At 50.4% G+C, this 14,141-nt stretch overlaps 1 protein-coding gene across 5 annotated transcripts in view; it reads right to left on the bottom strand.

The window, feature by feature from the left end:
- Window positions 1-551: 551 nt before the first annotated feature.
- Window positions 552-14,141, bottom strand: part of Slc26a8 (solute carrier family 26 member 8) — a 48,672-nt gene continuing 35,082 nt past the window's right edge. For 3 of the 5 annotated variants that reach the window (XM_032889272.1, XM_032889269.1, XM_032889271.1), the window contains 9 exons: window positions 12,519-12,614; window positions 11,788-11,894; window positions 11,642-11,711; window positions 10,437-10,529; window positions 10,216-10,347; window positions 8,345-8,704; window positions 6,549-6,603; window positions 6,267-6,451; window positions 552-1,423 (listed from right to left, as the gene is read on the bottom strand). In XM_032889272.1, coding sequence (XP_032745163.1) covers window positions 971-1,423; window positions 6,267-6,451; window positions 6,549-6,603; window positions 8,345-8,704; window positions 10,216-10,347; window positions 10,437-10,529; window positions 11,642-11,711; window positions 11,788-11,894; window positions 12,519-12,614 — 1,551 coding nt within the window. In that variant the 3' untranslated portion in view covers window positions 552-970. The remainder of the gene's footprint in view (window positions 1,424-6,266; window positions 6,452-6,548; window positions 6,604-8,344; window positions 8,705-10,215; window positions 10,348-10,436; window positions 10,530-11,641; window positions 11,712-11,787; window positions 11,895-12,518; window positions 12,615-14,141) is intronic. The other 2 variants (XM_032889270.1, XM_032889273.1) reach the window with 2 other exon arrangements.

Genomic DNA, 14,141 nt, shown 5'->3' with positions numbered 1-14,141 from the left:
ATCTATTTCTTCTTAATGTGTGTGTATAGCTGCTTGCCTGAATGGATAGCAGTTGTATGAGTGCCGTTGGAGAGGGCATTCAGAGTCTCCGGGATTGGGGTTACATGTTCTTGTGAGTCGCCCAATGTGGGGGCTGGGAACCAAACCCAGGTCCTCAGCAAGAGCAGTCAGTCCTCTAAATTGCTGTGCCATCTCTCCCACCCATCACACACTTTAACTCTGGTCCACCACAAATCCTGGCTTCAGGTTGGCTTGGAACACCTCTGAGAAAGAGTGGCGGTAGACAGACTAGAGAAAGTCCAGTAATGTCACCATGCCTTCCTATTGGTGCCACCAAATAACACTGACACAGCAGAAGGGAGGAATGACAGTAAAAGCTCCCTGCTCTGCAGGCGCCAGTGCCCCAGGCCTGCCAGGCTGGATCTGGATGGTGAGGATTCTTCCACCTCAGCTTCAACTCACCCAGGTTTCCTTCTGCTGGCTCCCTCCAGAGTCCCTCCCAGCTCACATTTCCCAGGGTTGTGGGATACAGAGAAAGAGCAGGTGAGATCTCAGGGTTAAGGAAGAGTTCATATTTTATTCAAGCGTCGTTTCTTTGGAGAAAGGGAAACAGAGATGAGAGGAGGAACTTAGAGACAGGCTGGCACGGTTCCCAGAGAGTGCGTGTAGGGAGGCCTTCACTGGAAATCGGTTGAAGATGAAACCTGCAAACTCTGGAGACGGAACCCAGAGACAAGCGTCCACCTTAAGTCACAGAGCCGGGAGCACGAGGGGCACGTGATCCCGGAATCCACTGAGAAGGAAGTCAGCAGGTGGAGGGGGTCACAGAGCCGGGGCTGGTAGCTTGGACCCCAGTCTGGATCTCATGCCAAGTTGGGCAGGAAGGATTTGCCGAGATACTCTGCCTGCTTTTTGGAGTCACCTACCATGCGTCCTCGTTGTTCTGGGGAGAGTTCTGGTAAGTGTGTGGCTATCTCTTTTCTGCTGGGCGTGTCTGAGGCGTCTGAGGCGGCCCTGCGGACGGGGAGCTTGGAGAACCAAAGCGATAAGTAGTCAAGTAGCTCTGCCAGGGGCTCTGAGCCCTTGTCCTGGTCCTTGGCTGCGACTTCCTCTCCCTTTCTGACTCTTCCTCTGTCTCAGGCTCTGTCTGGACGTCTATCTCAAGCTCTGACTCCAGTTCGGGTTTGGCTTGGATCTCAGAACCCAGCTCAGACCCAGACTCCCTGCCCAAGTCCAAGTCTAGGTCTAGATTGAGGTCCATCCCACTCGTCTGATCGGAGGCCAGCAAGCGGTCTGGGTCCAGGTCAAACTCCAAGTCATTCTTAGCAGGCCTATGGGTCTTGGTGTAGTTTGGACTCGCATGTTGGGAACCTTCCATGATGGCATTACCCGGTTTAAATCTCAGGTTGCTCAGATTGTCATTCTGTAACAAACACACGCATTTGGAAGGGTTAAAACCTACCAAGAAACTTCGCTTCCAAGCAGTCAAGGGATCTGAGAACACAGCAGGGTTTAAGGACCGACGTTGTCACTGCCTCGTCTGCTGCAGATCTATCTGCTCTGGGGCCTTAGTTATTTGCTCTTCTTGGGGTTCAGTCAAACACTAACTTCTGCTCTCTCTCTGGCCTTTCTAGCTAGACTCGGTTTTACAAGGCATCTTGTCCTTTTGCTCTCCGTTGCCAGCCCCCAGCAGGACCCTGACATCTAGGGTCTGTGAGGCTGCGAGTGTAGCCTGGCCTCTCTGCCTTCACTAGCATCTCTCAGTGGTGAGCCCTCTCTTGGTTCTGGCCTTCCTGAGACTGGGAACTGCCTGACCACACTACTCTACGTCCACATGTTCTTCATTCTGGATGCAGATCAAAGGTGGCCGGCTGGCCAGGCTCCTAGCTTCCTCTGTGAACCAACCGCCCCTCCTGTACAGACCCATCCCTAGCTACTCTAAGTTCCTGATGGAGAACAGAGCCTGGATTTAGATGTCCCTAATATCAGATACCTCAGAGTCTGTCACCTAGCAGGTGCCCCCAAGACATGACCTCACATTGCAGGAACAGTTTGCAATGCTCCCTCCTCCCTTCTGAAATTCCTGTCCTCCTCCCTTCCTTCCTGCTATGTTGTGGTGTCTTCTGCTGCCCCCTTTGCCCCTAGCTGGCATTTTAAATGTCATTGATCTTGGGCTCCTCTCCTTGCCACCTATGCTGTCCCCATAGGTCACTCTGTACGGCAATGAGCCGCAGGCTCTCAAGCTTCTTGATGTGCAGGCCCATCTATCCTTCCATCGTCTCAAATCTGTCTGGGTGCTTGTGGGTAACGAGCTTAACATAAAACTCATTCTTCCTCTAGTCTCCTCCTTAGATGGTGACCGGGGGAGGGCACATTCAATGCCACATGTATGTCCTGAAAGGACTGTCAGGTGAGCAGGAGGGTGCCTGTTAGAGAACCCTGGCCATGTGTGCACTGGAGGCCTCAGTCAGGCCTACCCTTACTGCCAATATACCAGAAGCTTCTCCCATCAGTCCAGGGACAAGGCAATACCCATTACTCAGGTCACCTTGTCCTGGGGACTCTGATGTACATAATAAGAAATAATATTAAAGTAAGAATTATAACACAGAAAACAGTAGATGAATGTTATTTTGTGAATTAAATAATGATTACATTTATTTTTGAGTGTATATATGTGTGCAAATAAGTGGGGGGCATGTAGGGGACATATGTGTGTGCGCACATATTTGTGTGGCTACCTTTGTGTGCCCATACATGTGGGGGGTGTGTGTGTGTGTGCATGTATGGGGGTACATGTGTGTGGTGGCATATGCCTGTGGGCAAATGTGTGCAGGCACATGCGTGAAAAGGGGCATATGTTTGTGGGGGCACATGTGGACGTCAGAGGAGATGTGAGAGAACTCGCTTTCTCCCTCTACCATGTAGATCCTGAACCCGGGTGACCGCTTGGTGGGTGCTAATCTTCTAAGGCTTCTAGACAGTTCAACAGTTAAGAGCACGGCCTGTTCTGAGTTCAATTCCCAGCATCCACATCAGGTGGCTCACAGCTACCTTTAACTCCTGTTCCAGGGGACACAGAGACTTCTAGCCTCTGTGGGCACCTGCTCTGAAGAGCACATAGCCATACAAGGTCACACATCATATACACAACTGCAAATAAAAAAATTGGAAAGGAATAATACGTTTAAAAGAAACCCTGTATGTGCATATCCACGTAAACTAAAGCATAGGAAGCAGAGAGTGTCTGGGTTTGTCTGTGTGAGGAGAGCCGGGTGCCTTGCTGTGACTGGCATGAGACTGAATGACAGAGAAAGCCCACGCCCCTGGATAGGAGGAACAGAAAATGGAAGGAAGGATGCTCATCCTAGCATCCTCTCTTCTCAAGCCCATTGCCAAGGAGGCCTTGACAGGGATTCTGTTTGCTTTTCTGAGAGCAGAGCAGAGCCTGAGGACTGAGGAATACTGGGGATCATGAGTTGGGGACTGTGAGCTAGAACTGAGGCCACCGGACTCCTTACCCAAGTGTCCGCATCATTAAAGCAGTGCTGTGCAGGAGAGAGTGGCGCTGGGGGAAAACGAAGCTTAGCAGCTCAGGCTCCAAGCGTCTTCATAAACTATGTCTGTGAACACAGTTTCTCAAGCCAGGAAGAGAGGCAGACTGACTCAGTGGAGTGGGAGCAGGCGCTAACACTGGTGTGGCCTTCAAGACTGATTTTGAAATTTAGCCCCGACTGTTTTGGGAGTGAGAGCAGGGACCTTTGGGGAAGCAATGAAGTCATCAGGATTGCTTGACCCTCAGACACCAAAGCAAAACAAAACCCTCTGCTTGAGCCCGGCCATGGCTGCTCGAACCTTTAATCCCAGCACTCAGGAGGCAGAGGCAGGCAGGTCTCTCATTTTGAGGCCACGGTCTACAGGGGGAGTAGTCCCATGACAGTCAAGGCTATAGAGAGAAACTCTGGCTTGAATGAAACAACAACAAATCCTTCGCTTGAAAACACCATAAAAAACAACAATTGTAAGTCAAAGAGTGAACTGGGAGTTAGGGCCCTTTTGTCCTGTAACTGTGTGACAGTCTGGATAGAGCCACCCAGCTGCTAGGTGAGTGCTTTCAGGGCTCCTGGGTGTGTTGAGGGGGGAGCTATGGGGAAACTATTTATTGGACGAGGAGCCAGAAAACCTCAAACCTTGAAATCAGGTCAGAGCCACCCTGGATTGCTACCACCTCCAGATATCCAGTGAGAAAAACAGCCCAGCTACACGTGATTTCTAGAAACAGCTTCTGATACACATGCAAAGGTCACTGGGAAGCTCAGGCTTCAATAGGCGAGGCCATGCATGAAGTCTCTAAGGTGGTGGTGCTGATGTGAAGCGCTGGTCCCCAGAGCGGAGGATTTACATAGTAATTTAAGAGAAGAATGCTCTCGGGCTGGAGAGATGGCTCAGCGGTTAAGAGCACTGACTGCTCTTCCAGAGGTCCTGAGTTCAAATCCCAGCAACCACATGGTGGCTCATGACCATCTGTCATGGGATCCAATGTCCTCTTCTGGTGTGTCTGAGGACAGCTACAGTGTGCTCAAATAAAATAAAAAAAGAGAGAGATGGAAGCCTTTGAGCATAAGAAAGTCACCTTGGTCAGAGACATTGTCAAGAGAATTCTTAAATTTATTCTCTCCATTTATGGAGAGAGAGAGAGAGAGAGAGAGAGAGAGAGAGAGAGAGAGAGAGAGAGAGAGAGCGCACGCGCATAGGCGCGTGCATTTACACAGTCCGCCATGGAGGACACCTTGTGGGAGTCCGTTGGTTGGTGGAGTTGGGTAGTATTGGCCCACAGCCTTTAATCCCAGCACTCTGGAAGCAGAGGCAGGTGGATCCCTGTGAGTCTACAGAGTGAGTTGTTCCAGGTCAGGCAAGTCTACACAGAGGAACGCTGCAGGGGTGAGGAGGTAACGGCGGTGTTCCTGCTGCGAGGGAGGCATTTAACAACTTGCCTTTTGTGGGTCACTTACAGATGTGGACCTGGGGTGAAGCGCTGAGGAGAGTAGGACAATGTTCTTGCCACTGTGGACTCCAGACGTCCTCCTTTATAATTGGTAACCTTTCTTCAGTCCCCTTTGGCATGCCATGCTGTTGAGCTCTAAGGCTGCCTTTATGCTAGCAGTAGGCGTCAACTCATTAAACCTGAACCTGAACAGAGTCTAAGTCTCCCCAGGGGAGTCAAGCACAACAGTGCCTTTGCCCACGGAGGCATCTTGCCTGGCCTTGGAGAATTCTTGCTTCTTCAGTCGGGGTGAACCTGAGTCCCCAAGGTTCATAAACAGAGTGAATTATAGAGCAGACCAGAAGCACCATGTTCAGGTCGTGTTGGGAGGGAGGAAACTGCTCTGGAGAAACAAAGGCACAGAACCTGTGACTGCTGCCTTGGGAAGGAGTGGGAAGGGGGTGTGGTGGGGGAGGAGAGGAAGAAGAGCTGTGTTCTCTAGGTCTGTACTGCTCACCTGTCTGAGTACTTTAAAGCATGTTATGTTAGCACTTTTCTTGTTGTAAAAATGCAAACAGTATAAAATCCAGTAGGTCGGGGTTGGGGATTTAGCTCAGTGGTAGAGCGCTTGCCTAGCAAGTGCAAGGCCCTGGGTTCGGTACCTAGCTCCGAAAAAAAGAAAAAAAAAAAATCCAGTAGGTCAAAAATAAGAGAGTTGACGGAAAAGTAATTTCTGACTGTTAGCTATCACTGGGTGCCTGCCTAGCTGTGATTTACTTTCCTGCAGACTCTCATCTGGGAAGCCCAAGGCCCACTCAGGTCTTTACTCAGGGTAATGAATGGTTCAAACTGCTGATGTGCGTGTCTCCCTCTTTCAGATGATCATGAATGAGCCCTTCTTTCCTCACAGTATAAATCCTAGCCAAAGGCCTGGGAGGGCACATGCGGCTTCTGGCTCCTCAAGACTTACCCCAGAGGTGCTGGTTGGGGACGCTCTAAAGTCTGCCACCGGGAGGACTTCACAGGCCTAGCAACTGGTGTGACACTAGCCACAGGGCAATGTGCTTGAGGCATCTGCTGGGCTGGGGATAGGTCCTGGATGGGACACACAGACACTGGCAGTGGGGCCCTTGAACGCTCATGTCTCTGCTGTTTACCAGCTGACCCCGAGCAGACTCAGCAGCTCAGACTCGGGCGCAGCTGCGGCCCAGCCTTTCTGGGGCATCCAGAAACTCCCCTCTCCCTACTTCTCCCCAGGCCCTGAGGGTCCACATCATCCAACCTTGTCTGACTCTGAGTAGGTTTCCTGGATCACCGTCTCGGTCTCGTCCACGCTTAAGTCTGAGGGCTCGGAGCACTTCCTTGACAAGGCAAACAGCACAGCGTCATGGAGGCTGAGGAAGAGCTGGGCCTTTGTGATGCCGTCATCAAAGAAATCATTCTTCTCGAACAACTTAACCACAGAGGCTACAAACCAAACCCAAACATACAGGTGTCAGCGCCTGAGAGCAGAGCCCCTGGGATACAAGACACTCCCTCGCTCACAGGGTAAAGGGCAACTCACTGTGACACCCTGAAATGAGCACCAAAATGTCAGCATTGTGGAAAGCATTGCACATCTGCAGGGAGAGAGAGAGTGGGAGTCAGAGAGCTGCATGCACACCGGAAATGGCCACCAGCTAGCTGGGGCCTGCCTTCTCATCAGTGTAGGGCCAGGGACACAGAAACCAAGCAGGGCATCTCACAGTGGGTGGGGAGTGACAGGAATTCCTAGCAGGGAGACTTCCCATGGTCAAGAGTGTCTGCATGAGGAAGCCTCCGGGCAGAAGAGTAGTGATGCTCTTAGAAATGTTCTACAGAGTGGATACATAGAGCTATCCCCCTTTTTAAAAAGTTGTATGTTTACTCATGTACGTTGTGTGTGAGTCTGTGTATCTGCAATGTGTATCTAGAGAGGGCATTAACTCCCCTGGAGTTAGTTGTGAGCTGCAATGTGGGCGCTGAACCTGGATCCTTGGAAGAGCTACCACCAGCGCCCAAACCCGCTGGGCCAGCTCTCCAGTGTGTGTTATTTTAGGGTAAGTGGAGCAGCAGGATTTCCTCCCATAGGAGTGCACACAACCATTGCGGAAGGATGAGGAAGACTAGACCTTTAAGATATAGAGGCGGCCCACGAGTCTCACAGCTCTAAGGCCAAGGATCCTGACTCGCCTCCATCAGAGAGCCGCCCGTGTGGGCCGAGTGTGGATGGCAGAATGCAAGGTGCCTCTGTAGGAATGCCAGGCAAGAAAGTGGTGCTGGGCACCGTCCTACAGAGCAAGTGGGGAGAGCCAGAGAGAGCCAGATACACCAAGTCTTCACAACAGGGGCTGCTCTTGGGGCTGCTGGGAGAACTGAAGGCCAAGGAGGGGTGTGTGCTCGCGTGTGCTCAGCTTGGTCCTGCACGCAGCCTTTGAAAACGAGGGTTGAGCAACTCTAAAATTACTACAGTGCAAGACTAGAAGAAGCAACCGACACAGCCCACAGCCAGAGGTGAAGTTCCCAGAAGGAGACCATATCAGAGAAGTCTTAGTCTCACTCTACACTGTTGGTGAGAGCTGGGCACTGCTGAGCACACGTTAGCCCCAGCACTCGGAAGACAGGACAGGCAGATCTTTGAGTTCCAGGCCATCCTGCTATGCCTACAGAGTGAGTTCCAGACCAGAAAGAAGAGCCACATGCCCTTAAGAGAAGCTTAAGGAGTTCACGTGAAGGCTTCATGAAACAGGGTCCAAGTCAGAAGAGGACAGAGGACGTGCCCGTCAAAGGAGCAGGGCAGGTTCCTGAGAGATGGGAGGGGTTGACAGAGAAGTGTCTGAGAGGGAGAGGCATTCAACAGCAAGGTAACCAGGCAGCTCTGTCACAGTAACAGAGACCCGGAGGAGGGGAGACCCTGCTGCTGGTGCCTGACAGGCAGGGCCAGACTTGAAGTGTCATTTCTCCTAACTCTCCCAAGCTGAGGGCTGGGCACTACCTGGGCAGAGCAGCTGGCCAGCATGGGCAAGCTTGGTGACTTTCTTTTTCTGTAGAGATTGGTCACTGTCCTGGGAGTTCCACAATGGGTAGGACATAGGTCCTGCCTCTGTGATGTTAAGAAGCAACTCCTTTGTCCCCACTTTCTTGGGAATGATAAATGATTCGGGACTAGGGAACTAACTGCTCAGACCTGGTTTATTTCCTTATTATTTTTATTGATTTTAAACCACCCTCGGTGTTCCCATCTCTACTGACTGAGCAATCCCACGATGAGAGAATTACATTGGCATGAGGTGTGGGTTGCAGGGGGGTCAGAGCCTAGGGCCACGCCTCCTCAGTACTTACCTGCCTTAATACAACCAAAGCCCGGTTATCCACATAGTGCACCATGGAAAAGTCCAGAATGATGGTGTGGATATCTGAGTAAGGCAAGATGACAGATCTGGATCTGCTCTGTGCTAAGCTTTCTGAGTTCTCGGGCGGTGGTAGGGAGCTGTTTCTTGTGGGGCTGTTGGGTAGCCAGGCTTTCTCCGTGTCCTCGTAGTTCTGCCCTATATTTCTCTGTGATGTGGAAGACACTGTGTAGGGGACCTGTTCTTCGGAAGTGGTTTGGCTGGAGTCCCCACTGCCCAGGTAGGAGCAGCGGATCAGGTTGATGGATGACTCATGCTCTTGTTTGTTCTCATATCGCTCTGTGTAGACAACCTGGGAGGGACAGCAGGGGACAGTGGGATCTTGATGACACTCAGGCAGGGCCAAAGTCCCCACCTAAGCTTGCTGTGCTCCCTCTGAAGCTCTACCTCATCATTCCTTTTGAGCTTGGCTGTCCCACTAGCACTTTTTTTTTTTTTTTTTTTTTCGAGCTGGGGATCAACCCAGGCCTTGCGCCTAGGCAAGCTCTACCACTGAGCCTAAATCCCCAACCCCCACTAGCACTTTTATTGCCTTCCCTACTCCTTGGTACCTTCCTCCAACTGTGTCCCTTAGTGACATCAGTCTGTGAGCCAGACTGGCAATCAATCACCTTTATTTTAATCATTCACTGCCATTAATCATTCACTTCCATCACTCCTGGGCCCCAATACATCTCCAGTATTTATGACTACTTCCTGTAAAGTGCTTTCTCTTTCTCCTTTTTACATGCATGCATGCATGAATGCATGTATGAATGAATGTGTGTATGAATGTATGTATGTGCGTATGCATGCATGTGTGTGTATGTATAGCATGTATGTATGTATGAATGAATGTATGTTTGCACCTGTGTCATTATACAGTATGTACAATCAGACCAAACACATCACATGTCTACAGGAGGTCATGAGGGTGACAGACACCTTGAACTGTTCTAGGTAGTTGAGCCACTTTATGTGGGTGCTGGAAACGGAACCTGGGTCAGAAGGAAGAGCAGTAAGTTCCGTTAACTACTGAGCCCTTTCCTCAGACCTGTAACCTGCTTCCTATCAGGCTTCCTCCACGTCCTCCTGCATGCACAGCCTTTTACCCAGCCTTCCTTCCTAGGACACAGAGCGGTTGGTTTCTTGAGACGTTTGTCTTCATCTCTGACTGCCTCCCATCTCCCAAGAGCCCCAAGTGGCTCTCTCATGTTTCTCCTCACGTGCCTCATAGTCCATGCAGTGTCATCTGAATGTACATTTGTGTGTGTGGAATAGACGTTTTTTCCTTAAAGAGAATAGCTAGTTTATGTTAAAGAGAAGGGGTGGGGTGGGGAAGTCAGGTGGCGGTGCCACACACCTTTAATCCCAACACTGGTGAGGCAAACAGGCATATCTCAGAGTTCAAAACCAGGCTGGTTTCCATAGGGAGTTCTGGGACAGTCGGGGCTATGTGGAGAAACCCTGTCTTAAAAAAACAAAAGAAAAGAGAGAGAGAGAGAGAGAGAGAGAGAGAGAGAGAGAGAGAGAGAGAGAGAGAGAGAGAAAGGAAGGAAGGAAGAAAGAAAATAGGAGGGCTGGAGAGATGGCTCAGTGGTTAGAGCGCTGACTGCTCTTCCGGAGGTCCTGAGTTCAAATCCCAGCAACCACATGGTGACTCACAACCATCTGTAATGGGATCTGATGCCCTCTTCTGGTGTGTCTGAGGACAGCTACAGTGTACTCATATACATAAAATAAATAAATAATTTTTAAAAAGAAACAAACAGAAAAAAGAAGGAAGGAGGGAGGGAGGGAGGGAGGGCGGAAGAGACGGCTCACCCTGCTCTCTGGCTCCAGCTCTTCGCAGTCGCAGAAACACCTACAGAGTCTGTTTTCTGCTACATTCGTCTCACTTTCATGGAACAGAGCATAAATCTCTTCTTCTTTAAGAGGCAACTTCACCATATTGACCTGGGAGACAGAAGAGGGTCTCACACAGAGGACAGGTGGCGGGAAGGGACACTGAGGATGCAGAGGAGCCTGGGGGCAGCGGGCCTCACCTCCTTTAACAACTTGTGCTTGAGGTGGTACACGTTAACGAACGTGATGGAGCTGCAGCACTGCAGGATCTTCACCCCGGGGATGAGGATCACCTGCGGCACAAAAAAGCACACGGCCTCAGCATTTTACACTGTGTGTGTGTGTGTGTGCGTGTGTGTGTGTGTGTGTGTGTGTGTGTGTGTGTGTGTGTGTGTGTTTTGTTTCTAAGACAGGGTCTCACTATGTAGCCCTGGCTGCTCTGGAACTTGCTCTTGCTCTGTAGACCAGTCTGGCCTCAAACTCACAGAGATCCCCCTGCCTCTACTTCCCATATGCTGGGATTAAAGGTATGAGCCGCCGCCACCGCCACCACCACAACTACACAGCTTTCACGGTTCCTCAAGAACCTCTGGCTTTAGTGGGTTGAAGGCTAGAAAACTAGCCTGTTCTCTTTCCCGCCCCGCCCCCGCCCTGTGCGTTTGTGTATGTCTGTGTATCTGCATGTGTGTCTCTGTCTTTCTCTTTCTTCCTCTCTCTTTCTTTCTCTAGGGTTTTATTATGGGCTTTTGCTAGCTTGGAACTAGAGTTGGATCTCTGGCTTTGAAGTCGGAGATGCACAGGCCCCTGCTTGGCCGGGCCTGCAGAGTTCTGTGGTGAGAGGTGAGCACACCCACCACACTGGTGGCACACCGTTTTACACTCCTCCACCTCTCACTCTCTAGCCTTCTCCCTGAGTCACAGCGAGAGGTTAGAGGGCCCTCTGCTGGCTGAAGGGTGTAAAGATTCTACGTTCCCTTGGAGCCTCACGTCTCCCATGCCCTGTGGAGTAGGGGGGCTGCAGTGCTCACAGTGGTGAAGGACTGGGGCTGAGCTGGTTCCTCTACACCCCACTTCCCATTTGTGGTATGTATGTAGGTTTTATGTACGTTTGCATGTATGTGCATGTGACTGCATGTGTGTGGGCAAGTGCAAGTGCACTGAGGTATACGTGGTGCAAGTGTGGAGGCCAGATGTTAAGGTCAAGTGTCTTCTTCAACTGTTGCCCACTGTTTACTGAGGCGGGGCCTCTCACTGAAACCCAGATACCCAGCTTGTCCTGGGGATGTCTTCTCTCTGCCTCCCAAGTACTGAGATTCCAGGGTTCTGAGGAGGTGGACACCTCACACGTGCATGGCACTGGCTTTATGCACTGAGCCATCTTCCCCACCCCCAGCTGGCTTCTTACCTCCCGGTACTCATTAACGTTTCTGTAAATGTTGGTGTTGGGGATCTGACCCAAGACGAGGATCTTGGTTCTGGAAGGAAATGTACTGGTCTTAGGTCCCTGTGCCCTTGCCCTGCACGCTGTCCTCACAGACAGAGGCTGAGTACCTGTGCGAGCGGACAGTGATGACAAAGAACGTGAAGACCAGGGAGATGAGCAGCCCAACGTCTAGTCCCAGGAAAATGGCAGCGGAGAATGTCACCATCCAAACCACCTTGTGGGAAAGGGTTGGAGGGCAAAGAGACCTTGAAAATGAGTGGAATGGAGAGGTGCAAGGAGCACCTCAGACAGCTCGGCCCTAGAGGCCGTCTAGATGTCTCTGATGGACTCCTGATCATCTCTCCCGTACTTCTTCCTCACAGGATCCCATGAACAAAACGGAGACAATGTTAACTACGCTGTCAGATGGTAGGTCGGTGGACATGAGAAATCGGAACTCACTGAACGGTAGGTAGCTAAGCACTCGCAAGGTATTATAGCTATTTGTTTTTTAGATTTTATTTATTCTATGTGTGTGTGCCCGCATGTGGAGGCCAGAGGAAGTTTGTTTTTTGAAATCGGGTCTCACACTGGCCTGGAGCTCCGGGTGGGCGAGGCTGGTGGCCAGCAAGCCCTAGGGACACAATGCCTTTGCCTTTCCAGCCCTGGGATTCTAAGTCTGTGCCACAATGCCTAGCTTTTTTATGTGCATTCTGAGGTCTTAAGTGTCAAGCTCCTCTGGCCGAGCCTTTGCCCGTCCCTCTGAGATGCTCAGAGATGCTGTGGTGCTCTGCACTCCTGCCTGAAGCTCTGGCTGGCTCTGCTCCAATCCCAGCTCCGCAGGGGCGTCTGTACTCACACATTCATACTGGTCCTGCCTCCACAGGGTGGGTAAGTTGTAAATGGTTTCAAGGTAGGGCACCACATTGCTTAGGATGATCCCTGCCAGCACAGCCTGTGGGGAAGACAGAGTGCTTCACTCTCCCTTCAGGGACACAGTTCCCAAGTCCTCTCTAGGGAACCACAAACACCAGTCTTGCCTCTGGCAATACTACATGGTTTTTTTCATGTCAACAGCACACCCAAACTGACTTACAGTGCAAATAAAAGCTCTTTCCAGTTCTCTCCACTATTCTAGTGTCAAGACCAACAGGCAAGGCTACGCCAAGGTCAGAGCTGACTCAGCCAGCCATAGCTGAGCCCGTTTGTGCTTGCTTTCTCAGAAAGCCCAGTACAGCAGAACAGACATGGTGGGTCAGTAGAAGAGAGCCTGCATAGACAAAGTCAAGTATGGCTTCTTCCCACCAGCTGGTTTTAATAAGTTGATTTTACCTAATCTTTTTTAAAAAGACTTGCATATTCATATATTTTTACATGATGAGCACTGTCCTTCAGACACAGCAGCAGAGCGCATCGGATCCCATCACAGATAGATGGTTGTGAGCCACCATGTGGGTGCAGGGACCTGAACAGGAGCTTGTAAGAGCAGCCAGTGCTCTTGACCACTAAGCCATCTCTCCAGACACCCTGCAAACAGACTTTAAACAATGTTAGAAAGGTGTGGTGGAACAGACAGCAGCTCAATTTCACAGGGGTTGGGAGAATCCACCCCCTTTCTTATTCACTTTTGTATTTTGTTACACTTTTTTATTTCCAGACAAGGTTTCCCTGAGTAGCCCTGGCTGTCCTGGAATTTACACCATAGACCAGGTTGGCTTGGCCTCACACTGAGAACTGCTCTGTCTCCCAGGTGCTGGGATTAAAAGCAAGCACCACTACCACCTGACGGAATTTTCTTTTAACCTGAGGTAAGAAATATCTACAGGAAACAAATCTTACCATAAAGCCATGTACAGCAAAGCTGTGTCTTTTCTTAAATATTAAGGTAAGACATTCATTTCATTAACAAATAATTACAGGGGCTGGAGAGATGGCTCAGCAGTTAAGAGCACTGACTGCTCTTCCAGAGGTCCTGAGTTCAAATCCCAGCAACCACATGGTGGCTCACAACCATCTGTCATGGGGTCTGATGCCCTCTTCTGGTGTGTCTGAGGACAGCTACAGTGTACTCATATAAATAAAATAAATAAAAATTACAATCCTATATAATATTATTTTTAAAAACCTTTTTTGTTTCCTTGAGACAAGGTCTTTCTATGTAGCTCTGGCTATCCTGGAGCTCACTACACAAACCATGATGGCCACTCTCCTCCTGTCTCTGTGCATGCTAGAATTACCCATGCATGTCACTGTGCCTAGTCTGTGTAATCTCAACCATCACAGAGGCAGCTGCTGCTAGCACTCTGGTACGTTCTCTATGACTTGGGCATGAACCTATAGTATTGCTTATAGTCCCTTGGTTCTGGTTGCAACACACACACATAATATGGAGGGGTAGGTCATGTCTCAGATAAAGGGAAGAAGAGATACATTTAAGCAGAGACACATACACTTGAACACAGGGCCGAAAGTCAACTTGCAG

This window comes from Rattus rattus, chromosome 18 (assembly GCF_011064425.1).
Source record: "Rattus rattus isolate New Zealand chromosome 18, Rrattus_CSIRO_v1, whole genome shotgun sequence".
NCBI lineage: Eukaryota > Metazoa > Chordata > Mammalia > Rodentia > Muridae > Rattus > Rattus rattus.
Note: the sequence above shows the minus strand (reverse complement) of the source record. Positions and strands in the feature narration are given on the sequence as shown.